This window comes from Saccostrea echinata, unplaced genomic scaffold (genome assembly GCF_033153115.1).
Source record: "Saccostrea echinata isolate AGI-Se365-2 ecotype Australia unplaced genomic scaffold, CSIRO_AGI_Sech_v1 ptg000099l, whole genome shotgun sequence".
Taxonomy (NCBI): Eukaryota; Metazoa; Mollusca; class Bivalvia; order Ostreida; family Ostreidae; genus Saccostrea; species Saccostrea echinata.
In genome coordinates, this window is record NW_026889848.1 from 31468 (window position 1) to 51381 (window position 19914).

At 32.5% G+C, this 19914-nt stretch overlaps 1 protein-coding gene across 1 annotated transcript; it reads right to left on the reverse strand.

The window, feature by feature from the left end:
* Positions 1 to 1628: 1628 nt before the first annotated feature.
* LOC133177201 (uncharacterized) lies at positions 1629 to 2682 on the reverse strand. Its single transcript, XM_061312282.1, has 3 exons — positions 2457 to 2682; positions 2063 to 2138; positions 1629 to 1932 (listed from the first exon to the last, which is right to left on the reverse strand). Exons 1-3 carry the CDS (start codon positions 2566 to 2568, stop codon positions 1665 to 1667), a joined length of 456 nt encoding a protein of 151 aa, XP_061168266.1. The 5' UTR covers positions 2569 to 2682; the 3' UTR covers positions 1629 to 1664.
* Positions 2683 to 19914: the final 17232 nt, after the last annotated feature.

Genomic DNA, 19914 nt, shown 5'->3' on the forward strand with positions numbered 1-19914 from the left:
CCAAATTTTGTCGCTAAATGTAAAACCAAACCGGAACGGATACTTAAATTCCGAATTGTTGTTTTTTCCAAAGACAGATTTTTCTTAAACCTACGCGAGCGGGTGCAGTTTAACGTAGAATTGACTTTGGACAGCCAAAATTGCATTTTATCGCAAATTAAGTGCAAAAACATACACTTGTATGATATCATGCCATGATTTCTCTTATGTGCAATGTTTCTAAATAAATCGTTTCATGCATTTAAAAAAGTATGCTTATATACTGTTTACTATTACATTCATTCCATGTATTTCCCAAAGTTTTAAAACAAGCATGAAATATTAGAAAAATTAATATAATTAATATATATATAGTGCCAAAATATACAATTTTAAGCTATGATTGCTCTTTTTATAAAGTTTAACCTTAATTTTTCAAATGTGTTTAAAAAGTGGAGATTATGCTTGTTATTTGCTAAAAATTACATTTCTTCTCCATACTTGATACTTAAAAAAAATACACTCAGAAATAGAGTAAGTTACACTTTTTGGCCAAAGTGCCAAAAACATATGACTTTCTTGCTATGGTTTCCTTAGAGTGTGATGTTTCTCCATTAATTTTATTATGCTTTTTATAAGTCAAGAATACTCTTGTTTACTGTTAATAATTGCATTTATTCCATGTATTAGCCAAATGTTTTAAGCATGAAATAACAGCAAAATCCAATTTTGTACACAATGCAAACACCTTTTATCACAAAGTATGATTGCAGGTATTAAGAGATCTATCTGTAAAAAAAAAAATGAAATTTGTAATCAATGTTTGCTATGTATATTAAATTTAATTAACTGTGTCATTATGATTAAAAAGTTCCATATATATATATATATATATATATATATATATATATATATATATATATATATATATATATATATATATATATATATATACATATACACTCATATATTATTATATTATTATATGTAATTTGTTAATATTTCGTAACATGTGCAGGAATATTTAGCGATTATTACAACATTTTTTTTCAAATCTTTCAAATCTCTCATACCGTTTACGGTAGCTCAGTCGGTAGAGCGCTCGCTCCGTGATCGGGAGCTCATGGGTTCGAATCTCGGCCGCGACTGACCTAAGTCGATAAAAAAAAAAATGGGTAGCAACTGTTCCTTCGCCATGCGCTCGGCACTTTGAAGTGAAAGCTGCGGGTCCTTCGGATGAGACCTTAAAAACCGAGGCCCCATGTCAAGGCGGGCGTTGGCACGATAATGATCCCTCACTGTTCAATGGCCCTGAGTGCCGAGTAAAGGTCAAAATTTGAAGCCCTTCACCAGTATATGGTGACGTCTCTCTATGAGTGAAAAATTCTCGAATGGGACGTTAAACAACATACAATCAATCAATCAATCAATCATTTTAGCTTATAGAGTTGAGGAATTATCGTTCTTTGTGTCACATTTTATGATAAATCAGCTTTTACATCCATGTGGATTTATTTTTTGCAGGCAAATGCAAGGAATAAAATCATAGTGTATAGCAAGCAACACATTCTTCTTTGGAGCATATTAGCTTTACCAATTTTTTCGGAGACTTTGCCCTAAGATGACTTTATAGATAACTATACATTTGGATTGCAACCTGAAAACAAGAGTGCATTTGAACTCATTTAAAAATATGAACTGGCAATTTTTGCTTGGTCCCTGCTCTTTAACTCTGTGTGGTATAACATAGATTGGGTTTTCTTCTGTCTCTGTATGGCGTCATCTTCTTCATTTGCAGAAGGTAGGGAACCTTCTTGTTGTTCTTTTGATTTCTTTTCATTAGAATTTTCTAGTGATTCAAAGCAATGATATAGAGGGTTGTCCGGAAGTCCAGCTTCATGAGCTTTATTTTTCTGCAGACCACAACGGTTTTCTTGACGATATTTTTTACGTCTGAACAAAAAATACATCATATTACACACGTTGTTTCAAGTGTACGTGATATTGACTTCAGTGACAAAAAAGTCGATCGGTTGAGAGAGAGAGAGAGAGAGAGAGAGAGAGAGAGAGAGAGAGGACATACCTGAAAAGCCAAGTAATCAAACAAATTGTGGCTATGATTATTATAATAGCGGCTCCAGAGATTCCATATGTACTGCCTAAGAAGCAAAAAAGAAAAAAAAAGTTATTTAACATGAATTTTAGTATGATAGAAAGGTTAAGTCTACTGGAATGTAAGATAAGAAAATAGTTTCTTGCAATCATTTAATGGAATATTTTTGAAAGATATTTTAATAGGCATCGATAGATAACTAGAGAGGAAAAAATTACACTTTGCATTTCAATAAATATAGGAAATTGTATCATTGATTTAAATATGATTCTTGCATCTTCAAATGCAGATACATTTTATAAAATGAATTTTAATTATCCTCATAATGCTAAAAAACATCATAAAGGAAACATCATATACGCACCTTTGATCCTTTGGTCTGAACTAATGTTGTCAATTTGGATATTAGTATCATCTGTTAAAATGTCTAAGGTATTATCAGTGAAGACTTTCTCAGTATAGACGTTTGATTTCATGTAGTCTTGTTGGATACTGGCATCATTTGTAAATGGCCTTGAAGGGGAATTATTGCGCAACGTTGCATTGATAACACCTTTCCTTGTATAGTCCTTTTGAATATTTGTATCATCCGTAAAAACTTGCTTGGTGGTGCCAACGGAGGATATATGTACATAGCCATCAGCTGCAAAAGGGTTGTGATTTATTTTTGATTTATTTTGGTTTGTTTTGCCATTATATAGTATCGTACATTCAATAAAAGTAAAAGACTCTCCCTGAAAACTTTAAATAATAATTGATGATAATTTGAAAATTTGTTTTACTGTACGCGTTACCTACCACATTGTAAGCAATTACATGTCTCAAAGAAATCCATCACAAATCAGAACAAATCATTCGAATAAAAATATGTCAGAAATATTGAAATAAATGAAATTAAATAATAAAATATTTTTATCCAAAAATTACTTTGAATCGTCATTGGACCATATTTGCTGCTTATATTTACTTTATTATCATAAATGCTTTTAATCAACACTCTGGTTTACAATGTCAAATCTTTGAAACTTAAATTTTCTATTTCCCCAAAATATTATTTAGTTTACTTGTTAATTTATTTGTATATATTAATGTTTGTTAAGGTTATCTGAAATCCAAGCTTAAAATTGTATTGGAGACATTTTACACAAACAAATATAACAAGGTAATCATGAGAAAAGTTTTCACATTTTCTGTTTTGCAAAATTTACACCGAATTCTAAATACTTTATATCATAAAGGTACTGTGCTTGTAGAGGCCGATATTTGATTTTCAGGCAAACGAGACATCTGAAACTAGCTCAGGAAATATGAAAATTTGACAGAGACAATAGCTTGCATTCTGTTGTATCTAAGAATGAGGATATATCACCAATTCCAGGTATATTTGGTGATATCACACATATCAGTAAACTGCATCATTCGGTTCGAAAAAAGTTGTTTTCACTACTTATAGGTGATTAACGCCTATACATGTACAAATGATTGATATATACTGCAACCAATTCCTATATTCGCACTTCCTTCTAACTTGTGAATTTAAAGAAGCACTGTTGAACATATCAGGGTTCTCCATGGGCAGTTCTATGTGTTTTTAACAAAGTTAATATATTCAGAATTTTCATCTTCTTCTTTTTCATTAGTAAATTTATTTACTTTCAGAGATTTTGCTGATTTAGAGTTAAAGTATTCTCTCGGTCTTTCATCGTACTATTTCCATTGTTTGTGAATAAAATATTTTGCTCAAAATTTTGTTGAATTATACAATTTTCAAATTGACATTCTGTGATTCTGCATTAAGGTTGTATCACGAACAGTTGATCGTAAACGCCCTTAGGTATCTTGATAAATAATCACATACTTTCCATATCACTCACACTAGTTATTAAATTTAAATGATCATTTTACATAATTCACAGCAGCGCCATGAACAGTTTATCGTAAACGCCCTTAGGTATCTTGATTAATAATCATATACCTTCCATATCACTCACACTAGTTATTAAATTTAAATGATCATTTTACATAATTCATAGCACCGCGAAATAAATAAGGAATATGTATTGAATAAGATATATATGTATTGAAATTAAAGATTCATCTTAGTATATTCTACAATTAGTAATATTACTAACAATTAACTAGTAAGAAACAGTTTTTAAGACATCTACTTAAAAGATTTTCGAAAAAGCCCCTCATATCAATGTAACGGAAGGACAGTAAATACTATTTATTTTCTATGTAGCTTGTAACACGAGTTTTCATTGGTTACAAAGTCGGTTGTAAATATCTGTGTACCCGACTTGAGCCGGGGTCAAAGAAACGTGACGTCACAATGCATAGTTTCTCTATGATAAATAGCAAATAACATGACGTCACGATGCAGTTTAGGACGTAGTAAATATTATCGATAGCTTACAACAGAGTTGATTCGACTTGTTTTCAAAGAATTTATTCGGGTACATAGGAAAAAAATTCGTTATCCAAGTCCAGTCAAGGATGTACGGGATTTAACCCCGGGTTGTATTCCATAAAACCCGGGTAAATCCCCGTACACCCTTGGTTGGACCTGGATAATTAATGATATTATATTTTCTATTTTCATCCACTTTATACGAATAATTTTTTACAGACAAAAAATGACATTCATTTTTTTGTTAATGCAGGGGTTGACAACATTATCCGCTTACGCTGCTTATGTATGGTCACTGCAATGTCGCAATATTTACCCAAATATGAAAATTAAATTATTTGATTATATAATATTAATAACATTATGGTAAAAATAAAGTACATATTGGTCACTCACCAAAAACCTTAATTCCGACATCACAAATCAATAGAAAGACTATAATGAAACACATACTGCAATTCCAATACACAAAAAGGAAAAGAAGTTAACCAATGTAAATGTATATCTCTACTTTTTTGAAAACTACGGTAAAGGTTTTTCCAGTTGATCTTTCCTTATCTTGAAATATTTCAAGTATCTACTGTTATTCTTACTTCTACAAACATCCTTTCTACTTAAAATGTGTTATCTATGATTTTTTAATGATTTTGTATTGACTTTTTCCCTTTGTATCTATCTTTGTGGATATAGCAAGTGCTGATCCCATTGTGAATACAAAACTACTTTACAGAGGAAGCTGATGTCATAATTGTCTTTAATTTTAGTTTAAGTCATGCTGGTAACAAGGATGTACTGCACAGACAAATGTTTCGTGGAAAAACAGGTTTCCCATCTAACAACAGATTTTAACATTATGAAATTTGCATGTGCAGTGGATGTTACGTGAGGGTGTTTAATTGAAAGTTTAATTCGTTTTTAAAGAAATGAATGAAACGTCAGGTTTTGTTTGAAAATCTTTTCTCAAAATATATCCAAGACCAGCTCATGATCAAACGTTATCTAACATTTTTTTTGTTATAAGTGTTCGACATAAGATGCACATAATTCAGGTCATACGTCCGCCTAAGTAAATATATATTTTTATCTTTGGTTACTTCCCGTTGCAGTCTTCAGAAGAGGTCTGACGTAAGTCAAGCTGTACTTAGTAATAAAACTAATATACATGTATGTACCATTGATGTTACACAACCCACATGCACTTATATGAGCCATCGCTGCACCCTGTTAAGCCCAAAAATGTAGCTGAATATTAGTTTGTGATGTTTAAAAAAAGAATTGCACCAAAGCGTTTATTTGTATGTTTACAATTATTATTAACAAAACTTTGAAACTTTTGCATGGGATCAATGGATCATGCTGACTATAAAAAGAATTTACTGCTTCAGCATTTTTGCCATAATTTACAACATTTCTTTCATATAACTTTGGATGTTAAAGATTCTTTCCGGTTATTTATCGTTCCTCCTTCTTCATTTTCATCAAGAGTACATTGCAAGGTATTAAAAGAAGTTGAAGAAAAATCATTTTTGGGCACTATGTTCTATTTTAAGCATCTTTTTTCATTTTCATCTTCTGTCGCTATCTTTCTTTGCCCTTTTCCTTCGTCTGTGTTAGTTCCTTGCATGTTTGAGCTGACGCCAGAAGATCGTGTTAAAAGATTAAACTTTTCACTTTTATTTCTTCCTTTCAAAGTATTTCCTTTATCCTATATTTGATATATTTTCCTTGATATTGAATATTTATATTGAATATTCAACAGTCACATTATTTTAGTATTTTCAAAGAAGTCTCTGCATATTTGAACATGAATGATTGCATTTATTTCATTTATCTTCATGGTGAGGATCATCAGTATAAACTATGTTAATTAATTATAGATGGATCACCATTACAGGTAAACATAATTGTGCAAACTTGTTTTACAAATCTAATCAGAATGTCTCAATTTATCACCTGTTCAGAATTTATTAAGACCAATTAGTCAGAGTGAGCTACTCGCTTACCATGGACAGCAACTATGAATAGGGCCCTTGGTCTTGAAACATTTTACGTTAGAAGATACACTCTTGCTTGCTGTACCTTTGATCTAAAACAGAATTGAATGTTTGGAGATATTGTTCAGGTATACAGTAGACGATTTCTTTCTAAAAAAAAAAAGAGATTACAAGGAGTTGAACAAAATTATGAGTGTTGCACTAAAAAAATACTATATAATGTTCATAATGAACCATAGATTAATAGGAAGGATCAACTCCTTACTTCGCGACTCTAGAGCAGACGCTCTAACCACTGTGCCACGCGGGCGACACAACGCTTTTTACACAACGCTGTTGTAAAAAGGCAAAAAGATGTAAAGGAATTTTTGAAGAAAGGGACGTTTACAGAGATTAGTCATCCTCCGTATTTGCTAGATCTTAGTCATTGTGACATTTTTCTTTTTCAAAAAAATCTAGAAAAACTTCAAAGGAAGAAGCTCCTATTTTAGATCTGTCACAGGTAGTGCTTTCCATTAGTGTCCTTTGCGTTACCTCAAAAAAGAATATGCTGAGTTGTTACGGTCATATGTAAAGAGACTGAGACACGTATAAGGATTAACGGGGAATACTTTGAATGATTAGATATACAATATAAAGGAACTGTTTTTGTGCTTCTCTTATTTTTTGATGTCCTTTGGTAGTATTTATTGAACGACCCTCGTATAGTTAACAATAACTTTTTCGATACTTCTATTTACTATAAAGCTTAACTTTAGAACTTTTAAGGGAGTTTCAAAGCTTGTAATCTCTGAAAAACGATAATAATAATAATGTAAAAAAGTAATTCGCAAATTATATACACAAGTAATGTTTACATTCAATATAAAAAAAAAATATACGGTATTTTTATTCACAAAAAAATGAATGGGATTGGGCAGCAGGCAAAGCCTATTTTAGCCCTCTCCCTATAAAAAGGTGAAGATAAATACACACAATATATGTATAATGATAATTAAACAAACATTGTAGAAAAAGAAACAAGGTGTACTTTTCGACTCGACCGGAGTTATATTGGATTTGAAAGGAAATAGCAAATTCTCTCTTAAAGTTTTGCAAAATTTCAAATATTTAGAAATAAATGATTCGTGTTTTAGTTCAGTGTTTGTATACATAAGCACTTTTGATAAACATTGATTATATTAGTCTGCCATCAAATTACTTGCATTATATTTTAATTGACAATGTATTATATAACCGCATGTTTGAGTTCGTCTCACAATATGCGTCGTTATCAAAGCTCTTTTCTGTTATTAATGGCATCATTCGCCTATTATTTTGTGAGAAACTAATGATAGTGTCGGTACTTAGTCACTATGTTTTCGGGTTATCGCCCCTTTTTTACGCATCAATGTGAAAGGTAGGTGATGAAAAAGTATAAGAGAGGCATAAAAAAGATACAATTGTATACAAAGGCAGTAATTAACTTTGAGATAAAATTCTGTAAAGTCAAATACATACAGCACAAGTTGTTGTGCTTTACAATGTTGTATTATATTAATGCATTATATGTATATGAATAAAACAAGAAGTAGATGTGTATTTAATTGTTCAACATATTTACTGTTGTGCACATGCAATAGCAAAACTCTAGATAGGTAAAAATGAATGCATCAATGATGACTTAATATATTTGAGACATAAATATCAGTTGGATGGAAGCATCACAATGAGCAGTTCAGACTATTTGAAATGGAAGCATGAGCACCTTAGGTAGAATTGTACATTGTCCACCAAATTTACATTATCGTCAAATTTGAACCAGCAGCATCCTCACCTGTCAGGATATCGCTTTTCTTAACGGACTTGGCAAGGAGGACAATTTCGGCCTCCATCAGACCAATAATAGAAGGACATCGCAATTTAAAAACACAATTGGTCACCAGTAAGGGTAGATAGGATTCCTCATATTTTTAATAATTAACTAAACTTCTATCAAGACTAGCTACCATTTTGCTTGTTGGGATATTAAATGGGTTCATATTAATTAATGTGGGGTCAAAGACATGTTTAAGATATATAGTCTGTGTCGGCTCATTGGTTCAGTCAATATTATAAAGGAAATCAAGGAGGGTCAGGCTATTGGTTCATTTTCAAAGCTGTGTCCACTTTACAAAATCATGAACTTCTCTAATAGCGCATGTACTTTAATTGAGTGAAGGTTTAATGATAACACGTTTGTTGTCCTCTCTCCTGCCCCCTAAGGCCCTTTGGTATTGATACATAAGTTTATTAGTTTATAGAGTTGTGTTAAGTAAAAGTTTTCTACCTTCTCAAGCTCACAGGTACTTGAGGACAGGACCCCCTCCCCGATATTCAACCCCAGGGCTGGTTGGAATTTTTTTCCACAAATTATATTTATTACACTTATTCATCATGCCTACCATAGGAAAAAATCGTGAAAACCCCAAAATAATCGTTCCACACAAAAATACCCCACTATACATTATAAGAGAGAAAGGAATACCACTCTGGTTTGTTTGCGTTGTACCCCCACTGGTCTTTCTGGGTTTAAAAACATGTATTTGTTTTATTTTAACCTAAAATGTCGGTTCACACTGTCTCTACATATATTTCTGTCTTGGTTCATGCTATTGGATTGACTCTGCATCTCGTAAAAATCCCATAATTTCTCCTTAAACAGCATTGCAGTCAGTGCGTTGAAAAATAACGTGACAAGTTTATTAGGTATATGTACATTAAATCTATCTGTCTTACCAGATCAGAGGGTTAGTGAACCTTAAAATATGATTATGCAAATTAAATTTCCTGACCTTTTACAATTTTTCTCCAATAACTTAGTGTGGCCAAATGAATAAATTATAGTGTTCTTAAATTGTTACAGTCAATGCAGGCATATCGAGATGGGGCTGTGGATGTGAATGTTTTGTTTTTGGTTGGGAACGGACATCGATCTATGGTCAAGAAGCTAGGGAAAAAAGGCTATAATAAGAAATGTTAAATTGGGGACTAATTTTTGGTCAGTGATGGTTTCTGTTGTGTCTCTAAGTGGAAAAATAAAAAAAAAAAAAGATTTGTAATTTAACCCGGGTAAAAATTGTTTTAGTTCAAATTTTAAATTCACAGTTCTTACAGTTCTTAAACTCACAAAAAGTAATATCTTTAGGAAACTGGTTTTTATTCATCATGAAATGTAAAAAATTAAAAACTAAGCATAAGGAAATATTTACTATTAATCTGCTATGCTAGCAGATGCAAATCCTTCGGGTTCACGGGGGAGGGGGGTTAGACACATATTGTTCCACAGACTTGAGTTGAATAGAATCTGATCCATTTCCATTTCCTGCAATGTATTGTATGTAGTTCTCAGAAATGAGGCTATTGGGTTGTTAAAGATAGCAGTTCTGCAAAAACTGCTGACACATACATGTTTATCATTCCCCAAGACAGCAACTATTTCCCGAGGCGCATGGGCATATCTCCACTGAAAAATGTCAGTTCAAACCCATATGCTAAGTACATATGACATTGGTGTACATCCCTCAACTGAGTAGTTAGCATACATTATGTTTATATATTAATGCCAAAGGTGATTCAGATGCATCAGTCATTTCATATGTAGTTACATAGTGTAACATCCATGTATCAGCTGGTGGGTACAAATGCAAATCTGAAGGAGTTAAAGATTCATTTTAGCAAAACCTTCCCAGCATTTTAGGGCATTAAATAAAGGATAGGTTATCATTAGCTTAGCCCGTACTTTGACAATTAATATGTATGTTGTCCGTCGTATGTACATATGTATAACTTTGAAACAAATTTGAAGTCCATATTTTCCCCCCTACCTAGTCTTTACCATATTTTTGCGTTGGGCTGAGGGATGGAGGTAACCCATTCTGAATTTATGTTACAGTTTCAGTATTCCTAGGCCTGAAGTAAGAAGTTTAAGGTGACAAGTCGCAGATTTTGAGAGAGAATCAGCTAGGCAAGGGACTGGAATATAAAATTTAGTCGTATAGATACTACATGTCTTGTGCAATACATATATGTATCTACAAATACTTTCGAAACATTTCATAGTCCTCCATTGTGTCTCTTGGATTGGAAGGTAATTAGTATAAGTTTTAAGCAATTTTCAATGGAGAGGCTTTGGCAGAGCTTATTTTCAAAAATAAGTGGTATATCCTCATTCCTTTAGAACCAGCGCAGCTACCTTTTCACAACAATGGTTTTCCGATTAGGTAATAAAGATAACAGGGAGATAGGTATCCCTTAACCTGTTCTGCGATTTACAAAGTTTGAATGTGATAATACTTAAGATTTTGTCATTGCAACAATGCAGGACCAGCAGCCATATGCAGTAGGAAAAGGGGGGGGGGGGGTTAAGGAGGATTGGTGCTTGTCGATCTTATTTATAATCTAAGCTGAAAAGTACTTTAGAACTTTCCAAATTACTTGTAAAAAATTAAATAAAATGAATAAATGAATAAATAAATAAAAATACAAGAATAGGGTTAGTCGGGATTAGAGATTGGTATTATCTTAATATTTTCTTACACCATACTAGTTAAGTTCTTATTCATGCCTTAGTAAAAATAACCTGGTGTTACTAAAAATATCAGGGTAATAAACAGACCCAAAATCAGAATAAACAAAAACTTGTACTAGATTCCAGGGAGGATGTGGGGTGTTTTTAAGTACACTTAGTGTGTAGGGAAACCAGATCAATTATCTTAATACAGCAGGGATGACTGATAAAGAATTGATTTAATCTTGTATTTAAGATACAATGGGTGGTGGAGGCAATGGTGAAGTGGCATTCACAGTGGGTGGGGTGCTGAGGGTTTGGAGTAGGCTAGGTATCCACGGTGGATGATTAAATAGAAGCTGCCTACCCCCACCAGGTATATATAGCTCTATATATCTTATATAGAGTAAATCTAAAGCAAAATTATGTAATATAATTAATATAATTAAGTATAATTCATATAATTTAAGATAATTTTTGTTGAAATGTGTCTGTAGCACGATTGAGGTCAACCCAGCGTGCTACTTTTCCCGTTAGGGAGGGCAGAACTTAATTGGTGATGTTGGGTGTATGCCAGTTTGCCGGCTGCCCCACTGTTGTGTAGACCACTGTGGACAATACCTGCCAAACTCGAATAAAACATGTAAAATAAATAAGGCATTTGTTTTAATATATTTAGATCTTTGATAATGTCGTTTTTGATTCCAAAATAAAAGAAATAATAATAATTATCTTTTTTACAGATATAAGAATTCAAAAGACTCTTGATGAAAATATTACAGAAGTATACCAGATATAGTCTGGCATGTTATTTCTCTATTTAATTGTTGATGGAAGGAAACTTTTCATGTATGATATAGTTCCTGTTAGGAATTTTGAATTGTGCACAATTGGTTCTGAGGTTATACGAAGACCAAAACAGGTCTAGCAAATGCAAAATATATCTTAACAGATGTTTTCCTCTTAACCTTGTACTTAAGCATTCTGAGGATATTTAGTTTTTTTGTAGCTTTTTCATGAACTGTTTTTGCAATCTACACGTACAATGTAGCATCGTTTTTTTTTTTTTAAATTTGGACCTTAGTGGATATGAAATGCATGTATACTCTGAATAACATGTGGGATATGTTTCCCAAATCTAAAAGGGTGGTATATTATGTTTTTTCGACTAAAGTCAACGTTAACAGATTTGTTTGGATTTAAATCAACTATAGCCATTTATCGATAACTTCTAGATCGAAAGTTAGCGATTGTGCTTCATTTGTGGCTTCGTTTTCTACAAGAGCATATAAGGGAAAAAGCCGTACATTATTAACTTAATCATCACAGATATCGTTTATGTACAAAAGGAATAGCAATGGTCCCAGAATAGAACCCTGAGGACCACTGGCATTTCCTGTTTCATAGTTTGATGGAAAACCATCAATTATAACTTTTTGATGTCTATCACAAAAATAATTCACAATCTAACCTACTGTTACCACCGATACTATAGTTTTTTTAGTAAAGATAAAAGATCTTTATGTCAAACTTTATTCAACGCTTTTCAAATATCACAAAAGATAAATCAAATATCACAAAAAATAAATATGATATCTTTCTTTTGTCAAGACTGGAAATTATAATGTTATATATTTCTACTAGTTGAATAATTGTTGAATCCCCAAGCTGGAAACCAGACTGATATTTGTAAATTACAGTCTGTACAAGTCGAGTTACATTCAATCACAATCACATACATTCTCTCATTTGTACTTTTACCTATAAAGATCCCTTGAAAAGATTAGAAAAAGAAAAAAACCCGGTAAAATATGAATACCTTCGCATCCAATTTCATGCAGCATACGAAATATATTTGAAGTAATTGAAGACAATACATTGGTAACAATGGACTAATAGACGTATTCCATTCGCTTTTTTAATCTTTTTTTTTTAATTTTGAAGAGGAACGTAAATGTGGGGGTCGTTGTCTTCAGGCTGATATGACTGATATGAAGGATTGTCACGAAGTTCATCAGAAGTATCATTATTTTGCTGTCCAGTGTTCGAATCATCATTCGGCCCAGCTGTCTTTGGAATTGATTTTGTTTTTCTGCAAGGTAGAACTGATACAAATATGTATAGATTAACACGAATTAATGGTATTTAATGTTTTAATCTTTTAATCAATGTGATTTCTGCTTCATACCTCATATGATGAACAACAATGGAGATAATGACTGTTAATAATACTCCAACTGCGGCTCCAGAAAAACCAGATATTATGGCTGACAAAAGACAATTAGTAATTCTATAAATAAGAGTGCAAAAATAAACACAATTTTTACATGATATTTGAGAATTCTGATTTTAATAGATTTGAATCTTCCAATTCGAATACGAGTTGTATAAAAATAGCACAATTAATATACTAGGGTTACTACATTTATTGATAAAAATACTTCATAAAAATATTAGACACGTTTTTTGTTGAAGTTATTAATCCAAACTTTATATGCATGTTAAAATGAGAGAACATTATTATTTCTCATTATTGTAAGAGGAGCGAGGAAAAGGGGTTGAAGAAAGAATGTATACGTACAATTTGTAGACGCACACTTTGGTGTAGGACTTGATATTTTGTTTTCAGTTTGGATATCCGTTGTTAATATTTGTGACGAGACAGGTATATTTAATGTTGTATCGTCTGCGGTCTCGATCCCTAAATTTGGCTTTAACGTTGAAAAATCGGCCCAACAAATGACTGAGATTGTGCCATTTATGGTTTTATCTGAAAAAATGATTTACCTTTTCGGAAAGTATTATGACTACATGATTACACAGTTAAAGCAAGATGAGTTTGTTAAGCATTGATGTCCCCGATGGCAGCCTACGGCGAAGGTTAAAGTTTCTCAAATGTTAGTTAAACTCCAAGATGAAGAAATCAAAAATGTTGTTTTCCAAAGAAATGATTGGCCTCAATGTATATACCTTTGAAATTTGACACCCAAACACCAACTGTTCAAAAGTTATGTCAAGGCTTATGTTTTTCAAACAAAGGTCAATCTCGAAGGCCAAGTCGCACAATCAATGAAACGTAGGAGAAGAACTTATCACAAGAAATATACATGTGAAATATCAATGCCCTAACATCAATTATTAAGTAAACATGCCCAATTTTAAAGTTTTTGAAAAATAGGTCAAACTCCAAGGTCAAGATCAAAATTGTTGGTAGCTAAGAAAGGTCTTCTTACAAGAAATACATCAGTGAAAAATGAAAACCTTAGTACTTATTGTTCAAAAGTTATGGCCAAGGCTAATGTTTTTCAAAAGTTGGTCAAACTTAAAGGTCAAGGTCTAAATGTCAAAAATATTTTACCCAACGGAAGATTTTTTTTCAAAATTAAGACACATGTGAAGTATGGAAGTCCTAGCACAAGCTGTATAAAAGTTATGGCAAAGGTTAAATTTTGATATAATTTTTGCAGAAGCGGGTCAAACTTCAAGGTCAAAGTCAAGAGGTCAAATTTGTACGCAACTAAATAGACCTTCTCGTTTCTTTACAACGGGCTTTGCTCTAGTTTATTATCACATTCTTTCTTACCAATTTTGTACACGTCAGTTCTCGGAAACGACTCTCTCGATTTTTATGAAACTTTCAGGTTTATTTGAATACCAAATATAATATTTTATATATTTTATTTTATAAATTAATCATGATGACGTCCCATGTTTAGTTATTTCAGCAATTTTGCTATTTTGAAAGGGTCATTTTGACTGAATTTTTTTCATTAACAACTCAACAAAGAAACATGAAGTTTCAGTAATGATAGAGCAACATACGCAGAATTGAATTTCATATTTTGTTACCACCGGAAGTACGAAACGTCGACGCGTCTCATAATGATTGAAATATTCTCGAAGAAACGTTAATTAAACAAACAAGGAACGATAAAGAAAAAAGCAAACACCAAAATTATCATTGATTTTAAAAAATACAGCAGCAATGTTGTAATGGAAAAAAAGTAATTTTTGAAATCATAGAAGAAGGCAAACTAAGCACCGTGGGTCCTAGAAGATATCATACCGCATCATTGCATGTTTCTCTATATATAACTTTTTAAAAAATAACCATTTTAACTCACCTCAGCCAAAGAATCTATTGAGGTTGTCTGATCAAAGAGTGTCCGGCGTCAGTCTGTCGACTGTCGTGTGTCGTCTGTAAACTTTTTCAGATTGTCGACTTCTTCTAATGAACCACTGGGCTATATATATTCAACCAAACTTGCCACAAAACATTCTTGTGTAAAAGGCATTAAGGTTGTTTACAGGAATTGTAATGCCCTCTTTCAAGGAGATACATTAAGAATGTGTGAAAAATTGGAGGCATCATTTAAAAATCTTTCAAGAACTGCTGGGCAAGAAAAGATAAAACTTATGCGAAAGCTTCATTTCTTACTCTAGGTTTAGGTGTGTTTATATCATAACCCCACGGGGCAGGGTGGGGCCGCAAGAGGTGGTCGAAGTACTACAAAGGAATATATAGGAAACGTCTTTAAAGATCTTATCGAGAACAACAAAGTCATGATTAGTCATATATTATTATAGAAGTATCATCAGGTAGTGTAGATTCAATTTTATTTTCCAATCATGATCCCTAAGCGTAGGGCAGGGTCACTACAGGGGTCAAATTTTACCATAGGAATATATAGGACAAATCTTCAAAAATTTCTTCTCAAGAACGGCTACGTGTAAGTAATAATCTATTCCGTGATTAAATGACTGTTTTGGGGTTATGTTCAGATTAACTATCTGAATATTTAAAAAAAAATGTAAATTAATATTATAAAAAGATAATATTATATTAAAACAGTATTGTTTTACACCAACCATTAAATACAAAAATTAAGTAAAAAATAATTATGAAAATGAATGCACATCATTTCCTGATAGATATTTCAATCTTTAGACACAATATTTTACAGATCTTTGACTCAGACACATATCATCAAGATATGGTACTCCTTTGTTGGCAACTAAAGATTTCTGAAGAACTTTGCAGTCCTTCAAAAAAGTTGCATACCATTTACATTATCAGAGTTGTGTAATTTTATTAGATGAAACAGTCTTAAATTTATCATCTTTACTATGACGTCAGTCAACGTGGGTGTTATAATAAACAGGAAGGGTTGATTGATTTGCATGGTGTTTTAAGTCAACGAGTTTTTCACTCATGTGGAGATGTCGCCATATACCGGGAAATGACTTCAAATTTAGACAATCTGACATTTACTCGGCACTCAGGAACACTGAGCAGTGAGGTATCTTAATTGTGCCTACTCCTGCCTTGACATGGGACATCGGATTTTAAGACCTCACCCGAAGGACCCGCAACTTTCGCTTCAAAGTGCCAATCACAACACTTCCAATCACAGAGCGAGCGCTCTACCGACTGAACTACTGGGACGGGAAAGCAATAATAAAAGATACACTGAATTGTTTTTAAAGAATGTTTTTACATACCTTCAAATATCGTAACCTCTTGATGAAAATGTCCAGCCAAAGAACTGGTGTATTTAGGTGTCATAAAAAGGACACTTTCATTGGTTACATTGAATCCGCCAGAAGTCCTTGGACCACACGCAAGTCTTAACACTTCATCCGGCTTGTCATTTTCAAAAATGTTTATCTCCGTGTAACAGGAAAACGAAATCACATTAGAAGCAAATTTTAAAACCCCAACAAAATGAGGTTTTATCTGACACTCGCAGTGAGATTTCATTTCACTATATTTTACTCTGATTACGGAGCCATCCTTTGTACTACCATCGCACGTTGTAATATCGACGTATTCAGTAGCTGTAAAAGAAATGTACAGTTTATCATGATATCATCCACATCATAATGATGCTATTATACGTGACGTGGCTTCATAAATTATATATGTTACCAATGTGCATGGTTAATGCTAAGGAAATGCATTAAAGTCAGTTAATATCTCTTAATTCATAAGCACTCGTACAACCCGATTGTTTGGCATAAATTTAATGTGATAAGAATAACAATTCATCATTTAACAAAAGAAGTAAAAGTGAAGTTTGAAACAGATGTTTTATCAAAATATCCTGAGTAAGTGAGATTCAAGATTTTTAAAAGTCTCATCAAGTTGAAAATATTGGTGCAATACTCCTGCAGGAGAAACACGACTTTGATGAAGATTTTTAAACTTTGAACTTTAAGTTTCACTTTTGAAATGATCTTCAAAACAAACATGATGCTATATAAATATGATAATTATGTTTGTATAAGAAACAAGGTACGTTATACTAATATATTACATTGAATTTATTAATTGCTTGAAAAGATCTTACGTAGCATAACTTAAGAGAAAAGATCAAATAACTCTTTTAATTTCCAGTCTTTGAAGAAAATACTTAAAATGCACACTTATTCTGAGATAGAATATATACTGAAAGGAAAAAGAAACGCAGGGTAACATAATATGCGATTTTTTTTTACTACTTAACCGAAAATTATAAAAATTGGTCAGAGGGATATCTTGGTTACTGTGCATTAAAATTAGTGTTCAGAATAACTCAACCGTGAACAGTTTAACGTCACGTAGGGAAAGTGGTAAAAAGCCGAAAACATGTGCATATTGATGACGACATGTTTTTCAACACATCTCTTAGTACCACTTGTTGCACTTAAGTTATGCACATCGTTTTTCGGTATTTACAAACGATGTGCATTTCTTGCAATCATGGTACGGCTGACTGAAGTTCCATGGGGTCTGGCTATTGCGTTGCATCAGTAAGGACAAAAGCAACAACAAGTTTCTGTGAATCGTCAAAGAGGGCCTAGAAAGGTTTCCAACCAACCGTGACGATGACGTTGACGCGTAACAGCGCCACGTCAAGATCGGGCTATTCATCTTACCACCTGTATATCACCATCACATTACACTAAAACTGCTATTATTACAGTAGGCTATGATAGTCGTTACATTCACCCCAAAACTTAAAGAAATCGATTGCGCGATTTTGATTTGTGAGCTCGTCAACTTTACGTTGGTGTTCCTCTCAATCCGGCACACGTGCGTCGTTTGCCTATTTTTTTTCGGTTTAGGCATTTTAACCCCCGTCCCGATGCTGCCAGGGTTTGTCGACTTTCTCGCAGACTATCACATTCATCCACATGATTAGTCTCCGTAAAGTCCAACTTTTCCGCATCGAACATCGTTGGGACCACGTGGACGATAGGGTTCAAAATGCCCAAGTTGGTCTCAATCAACTTAGGGCTGCCTTGTCGGAAGAGTTGAATAATATCCCTATTAGGATAAACACACTGATGAACTCCTTGCATGGGAGAATCAAGGCTGTGACAGATGCGAGAGGGAGTCATGTGAGATAATGAGAATTTTCAATTTTCACTTTTGGGGGGTACCGTCATATGAGTTTCAATAACTCATGAATTATTGGAGAAAATCAAATGAGATTTTGGTTACATGTTTATTAAAGATGAAATTTAATGTTAGATAGGAATACTGAAAAATACGTCTGAAAAATATCACCTTATTTCACCTAAAAAAGTTACCCTGTGTTTCTTTTTCCTTTCAGTATATAAATAAAAATGTATCTGAAATTCCCTATTAATGACTCACCAGTAAGTAGTTCTCCATTGTCAGACAAAAGTAAAATGAATAAAATATAAATCCCAGAAGAAGACATTAAAACCAAGCCGTAAGACAATAATAATATTTTGAAACCTTTAAGAAAAGTCGGCGTGAGAATAAAAGTAAATAACTGGATGTATCTTTTTGTATCTCATAGATAATAGAGGCTTTATATTCCGAGTTGTCAATACCTCCGGTTTTCATATCACTGTAATAAAACAGAGCCTACACTGTCCAGACAGGAAAATATGTATTTGTAAAAGGAAATTTGAGTCATTTGATAAAATCTTTATTGACTTACTCCCATCTGTACTTTCCTTGTTAGAGGTACATTGTAATTAAATAACGTACATTACTATAAAAATATCATCACTTAATGTCCGCAATTTAATATGACACTTTATTTAAATATATCCAAAGTGTTTAATTTTGATGTTTTTGATTCCCATTTAGTTTAAGAAGTATTTTATTCACGATATACATAGAAGTATATATAATGAACATGGATTGAACAGCAGGTAAAAACGACCTATATTAGTTCTCTCCATTAAAGATCAAGGTACAAATCACGAAATGTTACAATAATATATATATATATCAACTTTTACAAAGACATGTATTTTAAACAAATCATATCTGTATATGTATTTTCAGTCTACATTAATGCTTAGTACATTTTCACATTCTAAAATCTTTTAGTGTTTTTTTAAAAAATAAAATTATGAACTTGATCAAAGAATAACGAATTTTCTCTAAGAGATAGACAATCATAAACAGACAATACAATATTGACATCTCTTGGTATGTCATGGTCAATCATATATGTAATCAAAGAGTTCCTGGTAAGATCAAAATATGGGCATTGAAAGAAAAAAATGAACATAATCATAAAAAAATAATTGTTGATTATGTTAATAAACTTTGTTTATATATATTTATATCGTAACTTGACCGAATGCTGAGGGAATTGGTTAATTTCCCTTTTGGTACCTCATTATGTATTCTGTTATTTTTAGACAGCCTCGTTTTCAGTTTATATTACAGCGTCAGTAGCCATTGTTATCCTGTGGAATATTATCTGAATCTTATGACATCCTTGCTGTGCGGACTTACCAATCGTGATGAATTTACGATTTTAACTATCTATTAGCTGTGTTTTTTCTTAGATGTACTTTATTAACACTGGTACATTCTGGATTGTATCAATTTTTGTGATCGAACTCTAAACTTTGAACT

What these genes read in the sequence shown, in the direction of transcription:
- LOC133177201 (XM_061312282.1), bottom strand. Translation starts at nt 2,568, where the DNA reads ATGAAATCAAACGTCTATACTGAGAAAGTCTTCACTGATAATACCTTA. An exon ending in TTCAGACCAAAGGATCAAAG is followed by an intron (nt 2,139 to 2,456) that starts GTGCGTATATGA and finishes TTTGCTTCTTAG; the next exon opens with GCAGTACATATGGAATCTCT. An exon ending in TTGATTACTTGGCTTTTCAG is followed by an intron (nt 1,933 to 2,062) that starts GTATGTCCTCTC and finishes TTTTTTGTTCAG; the next exon opens with ACGTAAAAAATATCGTCAAG.